The sequence below is a fragment of the Sipha flava genome, unplaced genomic scaffold (genome assembly GCF_003268045.1).
Source record: "Sipha flava isolate LNK unplaced genomic scaffold, YSA_version1 164_pilon_pilon, whole genome shotgun sequence".
NCBI classification, from domain to species: Eukaryota; Metazoa; Arthropoda; class Insecta; order Hemiptera; family Aphididae; genus Sipha; species Sipha flava.
This window is the reverse complement of record NW_020271825.1, coordinates 1,196,669-1,213,213: the sequence shown is the minus strand read 5'-3', so window position 1 is coordinate 1,213,213 and position 16,545 is coordinate 1,196,669. Positions and strand designations below refer to the sequence as shown.

General features: G+C 29.7%; 3 protein-coding genes across 3 annotated transcripts; 2 read left to right on the top strand and 1 right to left on the bottom strand.

The window, feature by feature from the left end:
* The first annotated feature begins 918 nt into the window (after positions 1-918).
* LOC112679547 (G patch domain-containing protein 11) lies at positions 919-2,283 on the top strand. The gene is made up of 4 exons (XM_025549400.1): positions 919-1,119; positions 1,180-1,412; positions 1,485-1,723; positions 1,967-2,283. The coding sequence occupies exons 1-4, from the start codon at positions 1,052-1,054 to the stop codon at positions 2,201-2,203; spliced, it is 777 nt and encodes a 258-aa protein (XP_025405185.1). The 5' UTR covers positions 919-1,051; the 3' UTR covers positions 2,204-2,283.
* A 31-nt stretch (positions 2,284-2,314) lies between these two features.
* Positions 2,315-10,834, bottom strand: LOC112679546 (DNA mismatch repair protein Msh6). Its single transcript, XM_025549399.1, has 22 exons — positions 10,600-10,834; positions 9,832-9,948; positions 9,558-9,700; positions 9,399-9,494; positions 9,170-9,331; positions 8,965-9,099; positions 8,010-8,145; positions 7,794-7,933; positions 7,589-7,726; positions 7,258-7,462; positions 6,254-6,447; positions 6,038-6,150; positions 5,805-5,960; positions 5,566-5,723; positions 5,386-5,501; positions 4,214-4,369; positions 3,998-4,132; positions 3,718-3,942; positions 3,450-3,644; positions 3,000-3,177; positions 2,750-2,901; positions 2,315-2,684 (listed from the first exon to the last, which is right to left on the bottom strand). Exons 1-22 carry the CDS (start codon positions 10,832-10,834, stop codon positions 2,412-2,414), a joined length of 3,558 nt encoding a protein of 1,185 aa, XP_025405184.1. The 3' UTR covers positions 2,315-2,411.
* A 2,325-nt stretch (positions 10,835-13,159) lies between these two features.
* On the top strand, positions 13,160-14,815 carry LOC112679548 (ribose-5-phosphate isomerase). Its single transcript, XM_025549401.1, has 7 exons — positions 13,160-13,647; positions 13,729-13,789; positions 13,892-14,007; positions 14,067-14,203; positions 14,277-14,418; positions 14,476-14,578; positions 14,639-14,815. Exons 1-7 carry the CDS (start codon positions 13,276-13,278, stop codon positions 14,746-14,748), a joined length of 1,041 nt encoding a protein of 346 aa, XP_025405186.1. The 5' UTR covers positions 13,160-13,275; the 3' UTR covers positions 14,749-14,815.
* The last annotated feature ends 1,730 nt before the right edge of the window (positions 14,816-16,545 follow it).

The window sequence follows — 16,545 nt, the reverse complement described above, 5'->3', positions numbered from 1 at the left end:
TTAAACCAAATAAGGGGAAAAATAATTCTATTAAGCACCATAAAAGAAAGAAGTGGGAAAATGTTCGGTCACCTACTTAGACATAATCCGTTTATGACAAATATATTTGAAGGATAAATAAATGGTTACAAAGAGAGAGGCAGATCAAGGAAGGCATAATTAGAAGGAATGATAAAACAATCCGATTGTAATCAATACATAGACATGAAAAGACTGGCTTTTAATAGGGAAAAATGACGAACCAGATTTGTAACGACAAGGCAAGGCCTTTAGTAGAAGATCAAGTATCGATAATTTTTTTTCGATACCATTTTCCTAGTACCAGGTAGAGATGTTTAGTTCGTGAATGAATAGTTCATTTGAACTATTCACTTTGATAAACTATTCTGAACTGTTTCAGTACCTGTAACTTAATAGTTCACAGTTCGAAAAAAATTGGTACCATTATAGAAATGAAATAGTTCGCGAACTTCATTAAAAATTCTCTGTGGTTCGTTGTTTGATATCCGGTAAATTTAAACAATTGTTTACAATTAAATAACAAATACTTAATTGCCCATAAGTAGTGTGAACTACTACCGAACTGTGTACTACTGTACTAATTAGTGATAAAATGAATAGTTTATTGCCAAACAATATCAGTATGATTAATAAAATTAGTGAACTACGTGAACTTAAGAATAGTTCACATGTACTATTCACTTGAATGAACTGTGAACTAATGAACTATTCACAGAAATGAACTAAACTTTCCATTTCTAGTACCAGGTACAACCATAGATAATATAAGAACTGTAAAATATCTTTGGGTACAACCATTGATTAATTGTATATTTAATCAATGGTACAACTACCGGCTGTTATCAAGTGCGCGTTCCCCCCTCCATCCGTTGGCTAGATCCGTGATAAAGACGTGTGGCTGTGTGATAACGGTTTTGAATTTCGAACGCCGAACGGGTTTTTCGCGGTCTTGTTTCTGTTCCTGTCGCGTGCTCCGACCGTCCAGGAACATCCGCCTGACGAACGGCGCACAGGTGCACGGCCGAACGCGATGGCCGCCCGTGACGAGGTGGAAGACGACGACGACGATTACATGTCCGACGCTTTTCTCCGCACCGAGTACGTACGACGGTGTTGCTAATTAATTAATCACTTACCCGTTCGCCATCCCCATGGCAGGACCGTCGCGGATGTCCGTCCGGGTCTGCTGATGACGCACGAGCAGCAGCGCTTGCACGATCAACTGAAAAAACGGAAGGAGTACGAACTGCTGAACCGAACGCCCGGCCTAAAAGTTCTGGAGGAGCAGGGACGTCAAGCGGGGCTGGAGACGGCCATAGACAGTGGCAACAAGGGTTTCGCTTTGCTGCAGAAAATGGGTTACAAGCCCGGATCGGGTATCGGCAAAAACAGTGAGTGACCTTGTTCGTGATGGACGGTGTTTGTTTTTTTCTTTTTTCGTTCTTCATACGATTCTGTGACAGATTCGGGCAGAGTGGAACCTATTGGGATTGTACTGAAAACCGACCGCAAGGGTCTGGGTCGTGATGCCGCGCTCAAGGAGATCAGAGAACGGAAAAAATCTATGATACGCAGCCGAAAATCGGCCGGGCCAAGCGTGTGCAAGTTCAGGGAGAGGCAAGCGCAAGAAGCTGCTGAAAAATTGGATAGGTCCGACTTGTTCAGATGTCAACGAGTGTGCCGTCAATTGGATTTAGAACAGGTACATCAACAATAATTGACGTTTCCGATAGTTATTTTTAAACAATTAAAATTAATGAGAACATGACAATGACATATAACAGTTTTCATCTGCAATCTACATTCACTCGTACATTGATTAATTGAAAAATGATTTTCTTGTTTTCCAATTCAAATACTAAAGTTCTTAATTGTATTCAATTTTTTAATTATGTCAATTATATGTAAACTATCTTTTATTATACTTTAATATTTTATTTTAAAGGATATACAAGAGCCATCAGAAAAGTTCTTTTGGCCTGAAGTTCTTTTGGAAGATGATACCAATGAAGAGAGTATTGAAGAACAAGAACAAGATAATATGTCGATATCTGAACAATTAGAGCTTGTAATTTTTTATTTGAGGCATACTTATAATTATTGTGTTTATTGTGGAACAGTATACACTGACGAAGAAGATTTAAAAGGAGAATGTCCGGGACCCAATCGACAAGATCATTAGAAAATCATTACTTCAAATGAATAAAATAATATCTTAACTCAATATTTTTCTTTAATAAATAAAATACAAATTAACCTGAAGTATAATAAATGAGGAATTATGACAAAAAATACAAAAAAAATTAACATGAACTCAATTAATGAAATTATCTGTATAAAGGTACTTTCTGAAAATATTTATATTCTAGGAACTTGTGCAAGAGTCTGTCTTATAAAGCTAAAATAGCAGTTTTCACAGCTGATTGATCATTAGACGTAAACAGTGTTTTAAATAGGATCCTACGCTTGGCAGCAATTTCAAATTCTTTGGCTCTCTGTAAACCAATTTTGATAATGTTAGCAGGCATTCCAGCTAAACGAGCAGCATTAAATCCATAAGATTTAGGGCAAGCTCCATTTACAAACTTATACAAGAATGTAATAGTTTCTTGTGTTTGCTCAGTATCCAATTCATTAGTTTCGTCATTTTCAACCATACATGCCTGAATAAAAAATAGATTAAAATGTAAAAAAAAGTAATATTAAGAAATATTTTTTAATTTCTTACCATGTGTCCAAGAGCAACCATTGAATTAGTTTTAAAATCTTCAACTAGCGAGTGATAGTGAGTAGAAAATAATGTACGACTTTGCTTGAGTATCAGTTCACTAACAACAGCAGAAGCAATTGCAGTCCCATCATAAGTAGAAGTTCCCCTTCCTGTTAAATAAAATAATTATGCCAATAATATAGTAAAAATCAAAACATGAAGTCATTAAATAAAAATACATTTTTAACCGAAATTAAAAATAACTAACCCAATTCATCAATTAATACTAGAGAAAACCGACTAGCATGATGCAAAATTGCTGCAGTTTCACACAATTCAACAAAAAATGTGGATTCTCCTGCAATAATATTATCATTGGCACCAATTCTTGTGAATATCCTGTCTATTGGATTAAGAACAAAACTTTTGGCAGGTACATGGCAACCCTAAAAAAAAGTAATGATCAATAAAGTTGCTAAACTATGATATATTTATTGGTATACCATTATTTATTAAATATAATTTTACGCAAAAATTAAATAGAATAAAAACTATACATTAAGGGAGTTAAGTTGCCATTAAATAAATATGTTCGTATTGGTTATGATAAATATTAATTTACATAAGAATTATTAATTTATGCTTATATCTCCTGAATATTGTCACGTGTTTTTACACTTCAACTATTATTTTCTATCATAAATGGTTTATTGTTTACCATATGAGCCATAACAGAAATAATGCCAAGTTGTCTCATCAATGTAGACTTGCCACCCATGTTAGGACCAGTAACTAATATCAAACTTGCATTCCATGTTTTATCTTCTTCTTTTCCGATAACTGTATCATTTGAAATAAAACTCTCACCACCAGAACCACATGGATACCGTCCATCAACAAGGTCAACAAATGGCTAGATATAAAATAAACACCAGTTAAATAAAAATTCTCAAGTATCAAAATGTCATTTTTTTTACACTACTAACCTTTTTGCCTTTAATAGCTGGAACAAATTTAGGAATACACATAACTTCTTCTTCACAACGGCAGTATTCTGCTAATGACATGAATACATCTAATGTAGCTAAACACTGAATGGCACTGTTCCAATCATCAAACTTATCACAAAATCGTGAGAACACTCTTTCTCGAATATTCTTTAACACTTCTGTTTTTTCATTTTCATGACTGAGCATTTTATTTAAAAGTTCCTATAGAATAAATTCAGTCAATAACACAAATAATAGTAATATGGAAATTACAAACTTTTGTACGATCAGTAGTGAATCTTTTAAATCCTTTTTTTTGGTTCTGAACTGCATATCCATCTCCAGCTTTTTTTGCCGCACTTTCAGGTACTTCTAACTGATATCGTTTTTTATCAGTTCCAAAATATTGAACCTTCAATTAGAGAGAAAAATGTTATTATATTTTGTTAAAAGTTGGAAAAAATTATATACATTAACAAATAGTACAACTTACATTACATCCAAAATATTTGCATTGTTCTTTTAAATAAGATTTTAATTCAATCTCAACTTCTTTAATATTTTCTATAACTTTGTCATACTCATCATCCATTCCGGGTCCAGGCAAAATTCGACCATTTTTCATAGCTTCATTGTGATCAAAAGAATTCTACAACAGATATATATATATACACATATACAAATATTGCAAAGTTTTTAAAACGAAGACATTTTAGAATAATAATAATTAATAATAATTAATCCAACGAGTAATATTTACAAAATGTATAACAATAACATAACGTTTTTGAATTACCTCCAAAGCAAAAGGCCGTGTTGGAGGTGAAAATACAAGTACAATACAAGTATAATCATATGTTTATTAAAAGTTAAGCATAATAATAATAATAAATTATTTTGTACAATGCTATAAAATAATGAATAATTGATAAAAGTAGATAAAATATATATTTAATATAATTAATCGCAAGTATGTGATAACAAATTCAAATATTAATTAAACCTATAGACACTAGTATAATCTTTAACTAAAATTACTAAATTCCTGAATACATATATTATATTTAAAAGAAAAATGAAAGAATACAAAATATTGTCCTGATTGACAAAAAGCAGTTCTTAATTTAGGTAATGTAGGTATTGTAGAATATACTATTGACCTATTTACGAGTAAATATTTATCACTTTCAGTCAGTTCTACGTTTCATTAGGTAACGTTTATAACTTTATTTTTTTTTTTGCTATATTTAATGTTTTTAGAGCATATTAATAAAAGATATATTTCAAAGTTTCTTTGGTTATGTTATAAGGAATATTTCAGTATTTTTTAGTGCTATAAAATCCAAGTTTTGAATATAACCATGAGTTTTGCTATTCATTGTATTTAATATTTAAAATTTTACATTCATTATATAAAATATTTAACGGGAGAAGTCTTGGTTTAAGGAATATATATTTTACAAGATAATTTAATGCTATACTTCATTTTTTAACTCAAGTATTAAAATTACTTTACAAAAATGCACATTAGCAAAAAAAGAATTAAAAATACTAGTTGTTTCTTTTAAGTTTTTTTTTATTAAGTGTGTTATTAATTAATTAAAAAATAGTTGGGAGAAGAAGTGTTAATAACTGATTAAAAATAAAGAATATCAGTACAGTTACCTCAAAATTATCCAAAAGTTCTGTCAAATATGGAAATTCTCCAGGTGTAGAACTATTTGAATAGTTGCAAATAGTAGTTAATAGATTTGATTCTGTACCTTCAGCAAGGTTAGCTTCTATAATAAGATGTTTTTTTTATTTATTAATTAAAGTATATACATTTTGGCTAATTAACTTTACTTTGTAGTATTTCCATAACTTTAACACTTGTTCTGAAACCTTTTAATATTGTAATAAAATCAACTATTTTTCTTTTCGAATATACCTTTTCTTCAAAATATATAGCTCTAGTTTCTGCATGATCTGCTTCAACTCCATTAGTACTTTGAGAATAAATTCTAAAAATGATAAATACCAAATAGAAATGTATAGTTCAAGTACATTCTTTATAAAAAAATCATCTATTAGTAATAATTTACCTTGAAAATAAACGTTCCAAATCAGGTAAATTGGCTAGTTCTGATCGTATTTCTTGCATTAAATCAGGAACAACTATTAAAGAAGAAATAGCATTTTGTCTAGCAACAATACTAGATATTGTTGTTAATGGATTACATAGCCATTGATGCAGTAATCTAAAGTAAAATTTTTATAGTGATTACATTACTAAAATAATTATTCTATATTTATATGTACAGAATAATAATTGTACCGTTTTCCAAATGGTGTAGAGCAATGATTTAATTTGTTAAGTAAAGTTCCTACATTTGAACCAGTAGAGTTTTCTAAAATGTGCAAGTTCTTCAATGTAATAGCATCAAGTATCTAAAAATTAAAAAATTAAATAATTAATTTTAAATTAATTAAGATGTGAGGCATATTTAGTAATAAATTTATTGAAGGATAATTAATATTGAATTTTAATCACCATATGTTTAGTATTTAAATTATCTTGATTAGATATATCAGTACATTCAACATCAACTGGTTTAAAAATATCAAATCGTCCTCTAGATAATAAGTGAAAATCCATCTTACATCGCTTTAAGTACCATATAACAGCACCCAGACTACGAATACCAAGTTCACATTTATCATTAGCACTAAGCTGTAGATCAGAATCTGAAAAAATATAAAATATATATTTAACACAAATGCACTACTATCGATTTTAATTCTTTTAACATTTATAAAAGAAATTCTTTAAGAAAATATATCATTAAGAAGCAAACATATCAATATATTTTTTAAATAATTATCTCAGTGATCTCAAGATTAAGCGGTACAGTATATGACAATTTTGATCATTTTTTTTGTATTCCAAAATCGGTTGTCTATACCAACATTAAGTGAACATGAAGATAATGATGAAAGTGTTATGGCTTTATATTAGGTGCTTTAAGAAACTTTTGGATGGAGCACAATATACTTTATAAATCAAAAATATATTTTACACGATGTTAATTTAATTATAAACTTAATACATTATACACTGTCATCAATAATAAATATAATTTTAACACGTTGACTGCCACAAGCCCGCCGGCGACCCAAGTGATGTCTTTTATTGTGAAGCCATTTGGGTCGCCGGCGACCTAAATCTTAAAGTTGAAGGATTTTATTTTTTTTTTTTTTAAAAAATGATCAAAATCGTCTTGTCTACGCCATGATCCAATCTAAATATTGTTCTCTCCAAGCCGTAAAGAACTAGATACATTTAATGTTGATGATAAATTTGGCAGCCCGCGACCCAAGTGGCGTCACATTAATAATATGATTTAGGTCGCCGGCGACCCAAATGGCTTCACAATAAAAGACATCACTTGGGTTGCCGGCGGGCTTGTGGCAGTCAACGTGTTAAATATAATAATTTATAATGTATTTATAATAATTTTAAATATTTGGTAATACATTAGGTTTTATTATACTTACCACTGCCTAAAAATATTTTCAACTTCTCTGGATAAGTCACAACATCATTATTTTTAAAATAATCTCCTTCCGCTAAAGTAAGTAAAGTTTTTGATGATGTCCAAAATTCTGTATCGGGCATAAGTGTTTCTTTAACAGCGTTAGAGAGCATAGTATCGATGACTTTTTTAGTACGCATTGTAAGTTTGTTACGTTCAGTCAATACCTGAAATCACATAATAAAAATTATAAGCTAGTTAAGTAATTTATTAATTAATCAACACAATTTAAAACTGTATTATTATACATTAATATTTAAAAAAAAATAAAAATACTAAGTTGGTTAATTTACTTGTACTGGAGGAAAATGAGCACATAAAGTTCTTAAACGTGAGCAGTGACAGTCATCTTCAAACTGTCCAAGATGAAAAAGACCAATAGATGTGTCAATGAAGCATACACCATATAATGAAGTTGAATTGGTAATTTCCTAATAATAATATTAATAATAATAAAACTAACTAATAATTCAATAAAATTTAACAATAAAAATATACTTTTTCAGATATTGCTATTAAAAAGAAATGTTCAGCATCCTTAGTTTCACCATCAATTATACCAAAAGTTCTAGTACCTTTGGAAGTGATACGACAAATTTCACGCCGAACAACCTTATCAAATTTTGTTGTTTTTTTTACTAAATATATAAATCTTCATTAGTTATTGTATTATGAAACTATAATATAAAATACAATTTAATATTATAAACTTACAAGTTTTACATCTTTCGGCCATCATATCTGGTGTTTCAGTCTGTTCAATACGTGCAACTTTATATCCTTTTTCAACTAAAATTGCTGAAAATCGACCATAAGCAGTTTCTGGGAATCCTACATGAGCAAATTCTCCCTAAATTAATTAATTAATATAATAAAAATATATAATTATAATTTATTTTTAATTGGTATAGGTATTTCAAGTACAACATATAAAATTATTAGTGAAAAAGTTTAGGCAATGATGAAATGCATTAAGCATTGATACTGTTAGCAGGAAACTAAAATAAGAATATCATGTTTTTGTATATTATATAAATTTAAATAGTAAATAATTATTTTTTTCGTATTTTATAGGCCAATTTTACATATTTTGTATGGATATAGACAAATTACAAGCTCATATTTTAAATATATACAAAAATTGTAATTATATTCAAATAAAATATAATTTTATCAATATTTTTTCATTTATGGCATATAATAAATTAAAACGTAGAGTTCCTTAAAAAAGTACCAAAAGACGATTTTAGATACTATTTGATTTGACTTTATGGTTCAACTGTTTCTATGGGATTAATACTTTAATACTTAATTTAAGAAAATAATATACAAAGAAATAATCGATAGTAATAAAATTGTCAAAATAGTATATTTTAATGAAGATTTATTTAATAATATTAGTATAATCAATAAGTTTTAAATTTATTTTTTCCACCATGTTTATTTAGGTAATATTTATCAATAACGACTAATTAATTATGCTATTGCTAAAAACATTATAGTTATGTTTTGGGATATGTTAACATTAATTGATTTCCATTATTGATGATAATATGTATAATTAATTAATAATATAAAATATCAGTTACCAATACTTAAATTTTATGCTATTTAGGATATAATTTTAAAATAAATAGTGAGTGAACTTTTACAATTCAAATATAATTACCCTCATATATAAAAGATTTAATTCTTTAGCAGTGGTAACAGCATCCATATGATACATTTCATAAAACTTCCCAACTTTGAAAAATAATATACAGTCAAAATATTGTGATTTTAATTCCCACCATTGTCGAACACCCTAAATAAAAAATAATAAAATGTTTACACTTATTAAAAAAATATGCACTGATGATAAACAAATATTTTACTGGAGTTAATTTTTGCTTAAAATCTTCTGGTACATATAATGTTCGAGGATTATAATTAGGATCAGATGGTGATTTCTTATTGGCATCCTTAATTTTATCAGGTTTCAAAAACTCGTATTTTAAATGGGGCCAATTATCATGATCAATAATACATTTGGTTGCCTGTAAACAATTTACATTTAAAATATAATTGATTTTATAGTTTTCTTAATAAAATTTATAATTTTACTTCTTTTGTAGGTTTGTCTGCAGCAGATTTATTTAAAATAGAAGAGTTAGCTTTTCCATTAGTTTCAACAGATTTGGAACTTTTACCTCTTTTTTTCTATAATTATAATTTTAAAAACATTAAATGATAGTAATTATTTAAATAACAGTTTTTTTATACTTTTACTGGGGACACATCTTCATCAGATCCATCATCAATAAATGAATCATCAGATGGTTCAGGACTGTCTTCTGATTCAGATGATGATGCAGGGCTTTCTTCAGATTCAGATTCAATATCAGATTTATTCAAAAGTTTTTTATCTAAATACAATATAATAATTTTATCAACACAATAATAAAATCTTTTGGGCACTTAGTACAAATAAAAACATTTTTGATTATCTACTGCATATTTTAACACATAATTCAAACATAATATTTTAAAGTAGTACCTGGCACATATTCATCACCAGAATCGTCTTCAATATCACTCAATTCTTCTAATGCAAGCCTGGGACGTTTTTTTACAGGCATCACTTCATCATTTTGATCGTCTTCAAAGGATTCTTCTAAAGAAAATTAAACGAAACACAATTCTATAAATTTTATTTTATATTTATTTTTTACTTTTTAACCAATAAGAAACAAGTTTGATGGATACCAATTGAAGGCAATCATAATTTTAATTAAAAACTTTAATTTCTTTAATTTTTTGCAAGAAGAGTAAAGTTTAGTCATTTAGTTACCATCCAACTAAATCAAAATTCAAAACAACACTATTAGTTAAATAAATGTTGAATGCTTTAATTCATATTCAAATGGAAATTACTTCAGTAGTTCAATTAATTTAGAAAGATAAATTGTATAATTGTAAAGTAAAACTATGCCAAAATAGAAGAAAGTTATGATTAATTTGATGATTTGATTTGTATTAGATCATCAACAACCTTTTTTTTTTTTTTTGATGAAATAAAATTTTCAACTATTTTTGATCAAAAGATTCAAATTAAACATTACATTTGAAATCAACATTTTCCACTAGGCAAACAGTGAAATGTTTAAGAATGAAAACATAATAACCATACAAAATGAAAAATAGAAAAAGCAATTATTCGAAGGACGGCAATTATTAGTTGAAACGATAGGTAAAATTTAAGTTACTCGTCACTACAGGGGTGGAAAGTTATTGTTTTCAACGGTGCTATTGAATAAATACTTGCCAAGTTTTTTTGGTTTTCTTTTTTCTGTGGTTTTTTTTGAACTATTGCTGACCGTATCCTTTTTGGCGCTTTTGTTGACCGACTTGGGTGTTCTCTTGGGAGTCGCTGAATTCTGCTTGGACGACTGGCGTTTTGACGGTGTCGCGCTGCTGGACGACCCGCTCGTATTGGACGCCCCGTTGGAAGCAGCCGCAGGCGACCGAGAGAAGTAATTAAAAAGCGTATTTTTCGACATGGTCACCACCAACGTATCGTAAAAAACGTCGCTTGTCTCATCCGAGTCAACAAACAAAAGAAATTCTCAGCGGAACTATTCAAAAGTTTAATTAATTTCAATCGCACGTGATCACGAGGGAAATGCACAGGTGAATTCTAGGGTAGTGAAATCGCGAACAAATGAACGATCGTCGCTGCTCGCCGGGTTTCGAGGGCAGCCGAGCCGTGCCGACCGAACGTTTTGGCGCCAATTCCATACTTGTAGTCCATACTAATCTATGTCCGCAACCGAGGTGTATAGATTATAATCTAAAAACCTTTTGGTGCTCAACCACGCTGTGACGTTTCGGTATAACCTTGAACTAGGTAATGGGTTATAGGGTTGGTCGGGAACGGTAACTAGTTATAACCAGTTTATAACTATAACTATAAATATAGTTTAATATGAGTGCTATATACGATTTACGAAGTATACGAAACAATTTTATAACTAGTATTTCAAATGTAGCGCTAAAATATAATTCATTTCGGCGACTTTTTGTCAAAATAAATACAAAAATAATTGAGAATTATCGTACCCAATTATAAGGTTGGTAGTGTAGTACGATGGTTTTTTGGCGAGTGGCATTTTGTCGGATTATGAAGATGGTGTATTGTGGCTTTTTTTCGTTATCATGTGATTTTATGTCGAGTGGCTTTATTCCGTGCTTCGGTCGGGAACGTGGACGTATAAATTATGAACCGCGCATAGACAGAGATAAGCGAATCAAAGATATGTGTGAGAGAGAAAGAGCTAAGTTAGAATTACCAAAGACAATATAAGTAGAATTATCTTTGGAATATATTATATTCGCGCTAAATTGAAAATATTGTATTAACCTTAGATAATGTACTTATGTTTATGACCTAATGCAGCGGTTCCCAAACTTTTTCCACGGTGCATTTTTTTGGATTCAATTTAGCCACGGTGCTCGGCTGTGTGAATAACATAAAAAGACAACATAAAAATTAAATAAATAAAATTATTGTTATCATTATTATAATTATTACATAAAAATATTAAAAGATTAAAATGAGAATGTCCGAATATACAATAGAAAATATTTCATTATTTGCTATAAAGTTTTTACGAAAACAATAAAGAAAAAAAATCTAAACATTTTAAACTATTTGTATGAACCATAGACCACAGTGCCCTTAGAAAGTGTTCGCAGTGCCCTTAGGGCACCGTTGATCTAATGTATTAATTATCAACACATTTTTGGTTTCTACATTTAAACCGGTCCATGTACGGTAAATTATATTGATTAGTATTTGATATAGACAATAATATTGATCGTTTGTGGGACGTAGACCTGTTCAATTTATTAAAACAACCAAAATTATTTTGATATTTATTGATAAATATACAATATTATTGAGTAATAACAATAATTGCGTGTTCTTCGTTTTAGGCATTTTAAACGAAACTGAACAATATATTAATGGATATTATTGATCGCAACGTATTATCGATATTTTACACGTCAATAGAAACCACCGTTTTAACTTACTACAACAGATTAAATATAATCTGAGCACAGAACGAGTTAACCCGTGATCCGTTCAGAGTGCAAACTATAATTTGGAATTATGCGGGGCTCTAAGGGGAGGGGAGGACGATACCCTCGTATAAATAAAAGTAATTGGTCGCCGCGCTCGGCTGATGAAAATACTCATCCATGTGATATAAATTACATGACACAGGTGTGTTGATGTATGCTTATTGTTATGTCTAAAAATCGAGTATCGATTGATTGCCCACCCGTTTACCAAATCGAGAACAGCGATATCCTCTCCCCCCGAATCTTGATCCTTTAAGCCGGGTCTACACCAAACGCTCGCTAAACGTTTTGCAACGTTGCTACCGTGTTCAAGCACAGTGGCGCCGATCCTGCCTATCATAGGCAGTAGCACTCTTTGTTTGAAAAGATGAGTGTTCATGAATTATGGGATTTTTTTTCATATGTTTATAATTTGTATCGGTGGCATAAAATCATACGGTACTCCGTCTTTTGCAGTAAGTTCATAGACATATTATACTAAACCTTGGCATTGATAAAAAATTATACCGCCACTTTACTTGAAATATAGTTCGGCGCAAACACGTTGACGAAAGCTGTAAAACACGGTCAAGTTGCAACGTACATTTCTACGCGCAGTACGGACGCTAATTCTCGCGGGAACGTTTGCAGACGATAAAATGTAGCAGCTACGTCACAGCAACGTTGCGCGCGCGTTCGGTGCGGACTCGGGTGTAGATTTGTACCACTGTTTCGTCTTCATAACATTTTATGTTCGTATGCGTAGACGTGTTACGGTGAAGTTTTTTCTGGGATTTGGATTTCAAAAATATGGTTAACTAATTGACAACAATAAAAATACTTATTACCTGAACACATCAAACCCCCTCCCCCTCGTATGCAATTTTCACCTACGCCCTTGACTTGGCCCGCGCAGTACGAAACGTACCAGCACGTCGTATTTGTGTTATCGTTCCTTATCAACAATCACGATATCGATTATTATCGTTCGAATTTCAGTTTCAGTTTGAAAATTCCTTTCTACGTTTGTCCTCTAAATTTATCATTTCGCCTTGTCCTGTCTCTTTGGTTAATGACATTTCCGAAATTGTTTTTCAAATTGGTCGCTGTGAGCAAACTCAGAACTCCTTGTCGTTTTCCCATCATGAGTACCGTGAGTTTTACGGTTGGACACAAAAACAGTTCAATAGGCAATGTGGACATATCCAAAATGAGTGCCGCGCACGAGGCCATTGACAAACACGTTAAAGTAAATGGACTATATTACACTAACATTATCATATGTACTACTTTTTATCTGTCATGCTGACGGCAAAATGTTATGTCTTAGGATGGTATGACTTTGGGCATTGGCAGTGGTTCGACAATTGTTTATGGTATTCAGCGTTTGGGTAAGGTCATCATCATATAACCATTGCTTTATGTTCATATTTGTCATGCATATAACTAGAATAGTATGTTTGAAGTCCATCAAGACGTATTTTAATATTTAGCACAGAGAATGAAGGATGAAAGCTTAACTATTGTTTGTGTGCCAACATCTTATCAAGCACGTCAACTAATTATTGACAACAATTTGCCATTGGGAACTCTAGATGAACATCCTAAAGTAAGTTATTATCCGTATGTCAAATAGATTAAAGTAGTTATTTATACAAAAAAACTCAGTTAGATTGTACGATTGATGGAGCTGATGAGATTGAAACTGGTACTTTAGCGTGCATTAAAGGCGGTGGTGGATGTTTGACTCAAGAAAAAATTGTTGCATCATGTTCTGAAAAACTGATAATTGTTGCTGATGGAGCGTAAGTATACTAAAAAATATAATATATGTTTGCATGTTTTAAGTGTTTAACTGTAAATATATTTGGTATAAAGTAAAGAGGTTAGTTCTTTGGGTCAAAAATGGAAGAAAGGTATACCTATTGAGGTACTACCTATGGCATGTAAACCAGTTCAGAATAAAATTGAAGTTAAATATGGAGGTGAAGCTATTTTAAGAATGTCAGCTGATAAAGCAGTAGGTAGTCTAGTAACTATACAAAATACATTAATTATTATATTTTAATTATTTTAGGGACCTTTGGTAACAGACAACGGAAATTTCATATTAGATTGGGTGTTTCCTGATATAAAATATTGTTGGTCTTCTATAAACAATTATATAAAACTGATCCCAGGTACATTATATTTATGTTATTTAAATAGCATCACATTATTTTATATAAATATATTTTTAGGAGTGATTGAAATTGGATTGTTCATTGATATGGCTGATGAATGTTTGGTTGGTGACTCAAAAGGCAATGTTCGACTATTAAAGAAGAGTGCACAGAGTTTAGAAATATAGATATTTAGTATATACACATATGTATATGTTTATGTATTAAATCTTAATCGAATTGTGAATCATTTTATTTTAAATCTCAATAATTTTTTATTAGCTTTAATCAAATATTGATTTAAATTTGTTATTATACATTACTTTAGTAGGTATTTACATCTTCAAATTCTGTCACCTTAAATAATATTTTATTCTTGATAAATTCTTGATTATTTATATTCTTTTAAGAGTTAAATTTACATATCTCAGCATTTATAATCTCAAAATAAAATAGGTATGTGAATTTAAATAAATATATTAACGTTTTAATATACAATTAGTATTTTTAGTTAATTTATTTAATATTTAAAATTATAATTAATTCCATTAAGTTTTTTCATCTGTTAAATAATATATTAGTGTTATCATTAATTATTACTTTAGAGATGTTAAATTTACATGGTTACTATTCATTTCCTCTTAAACATCTATGCAAGTTATGGTAGTTAAGATCCGTCTTAATACTTACAACTGCCACTATAACATTTCATTGTGGTCATGGGTTAGTTTAATTTCCAAGAATTCTTTACCGAGTGGCAAGTATTAATAACGGAGTAGTACTCCACATATTTCAATTTTTATTATGTTGCAATTAAGGTAGTTGGACTATCAACCTTCTTGTATTTGTGCTGAAAGGTACACTTTATATTATCAGTGATCAGCCACAAATGTAATAGTTTTTGTTAAGCTGAATAGACGATGTGACACTAGAAGACATTAAAAATGCATCACCATGTTTCAGTACTAATGTAACACGAAAAATTATAAATCGTCATAAAATTATAGTATTTACATGGTCTTAAATTAATATTTTTTACCAATGTATAAATTTGATTTTTATTATTCTACAGGCTATAGTTAACTACTATGAGGACTTTTGACATTTTTTATTTCAATTAATAAATCTTAATGGTTGTAGGACTATGTATAACATAATTATCAACATTTCTATTTAGTTTTTTTTTTATATTCATTAAAATTATGGAGGAACATAAAAAGTATGATTACTGTTCAATTTTTGGTTAAAATAGCACTTAGATATAATTTGTTCAAACGAAAAGGAATATTTGAATAAAAGTCATCATTGTAAACCAGCATTAAGAAACTTATTTTATCTTAATTTTAGGACATGTAATCTTAATAATTAATTTGTCTTATAGTAAGGTTAGATATCTGATAATGTTAAGTAAGGTAAAGTCGGTAAAAAAAGTTAAATGTGAGATGTGGTTATGTAATTAATTTTGTTTGGTAAGAAAAATGGTCAATCGAGTTGAAAACTAGCATAGAAAAGTGAATATATGTAACTGATAATTTTTATTTTTTTTTATCAGTAAGGTAGTTTACATACATAAACATAAAATATAGTTGGAATAATGTTTATTATGAATGAACTTTTAACATTCATTATGTAATTGATCAATTGGCTTGTATTACTTACTTAATTTGTAATACTATTAACAGTTGAGTGTAACCAAAGGTAGTTAGTAGAAACAAAGGTGATTTTCTTTAATCTTAGAACTTGATCGCACACAATATGCCCATGAACTAATTTAAAGAATAATTTTTTTTTTCTTAAATATAGAGAATGATGTTTCTCTCCTGGATAAAATCATAATACATGAATACAAATCAATAACATTAAGAAAAAAGAAAACAATCAATTCCCAATCAATTCACTACTTTTATTTTTCATTTAAATATTTATTTATTTTTGTTTGCAACATTTTATAAATACAATTCCTATTTTTTAGGTTTTTCATGTTT

Bases quoted from the DNA above. Each gene is read 5' to 3' on its own strand.
- LOC112679547 (XM_025549400.1), top strand. From the start codon at position 1,052: ATGGCCGCCCGTGACGAGGTGGAAGACGACGACGACGATTACATGTCC. The intron at 1,120-1,179 runs GTACGTACGACG...TCCCCATGGCAG, and splicing joins GACGCTTTTCTCCGCACCGA to GACCGTCGCGGATGTCCGTC. The intron at 1,724-1,966 runs GTACATCAACAA...TTTATTTTAAAG, and splicing joins GTCAATTGGATTTAGAACAG to GATATACAAGAGCCATCAGA.
- LOC112679546 (XM_025549399.1), bottom strand. From the start codon at position 10,834: ATGTCGAAAAATACGCTTTTTAATTACTTCTCTCGGTCGCCTGCGGCT. The intron at 5,724-5,804 runs GTAAATTATTAC...TATCATTTTTAG, and splicing joins TTGGAACGTTTATTTTCAAG to AATTTATTCTCAAAGTACTA. The intron at 5,502-5,565 runs GTAAAGTTAATT...ATCTTATTATAG, and splicing joins AGTTATGGAAATACTACAAA to AAGCTAACCTTGCTGAAGGT.
- LOC112679548 (XM_025549401.1), top strand. From the start codon at position 13,276: ATGCAATTTTCACCTACGCCCTTGACTTGGCCCGCGCAGTACGAAACG. The intron at 13,790-13,891 runs GTAAGGTCATCA...TTTAATATTTAG, and splicing joins TTATGGTATTCAGCGTTTGG to CACAGAGAATGAAGGATGAA. The intron at 14,008-14,066 runs GTAAGTTATTAT...AAAAAAACTCAG, and splicing joins CTCTAGATGAACATCCTAAA to TTAGATTGTACGATTGATGG.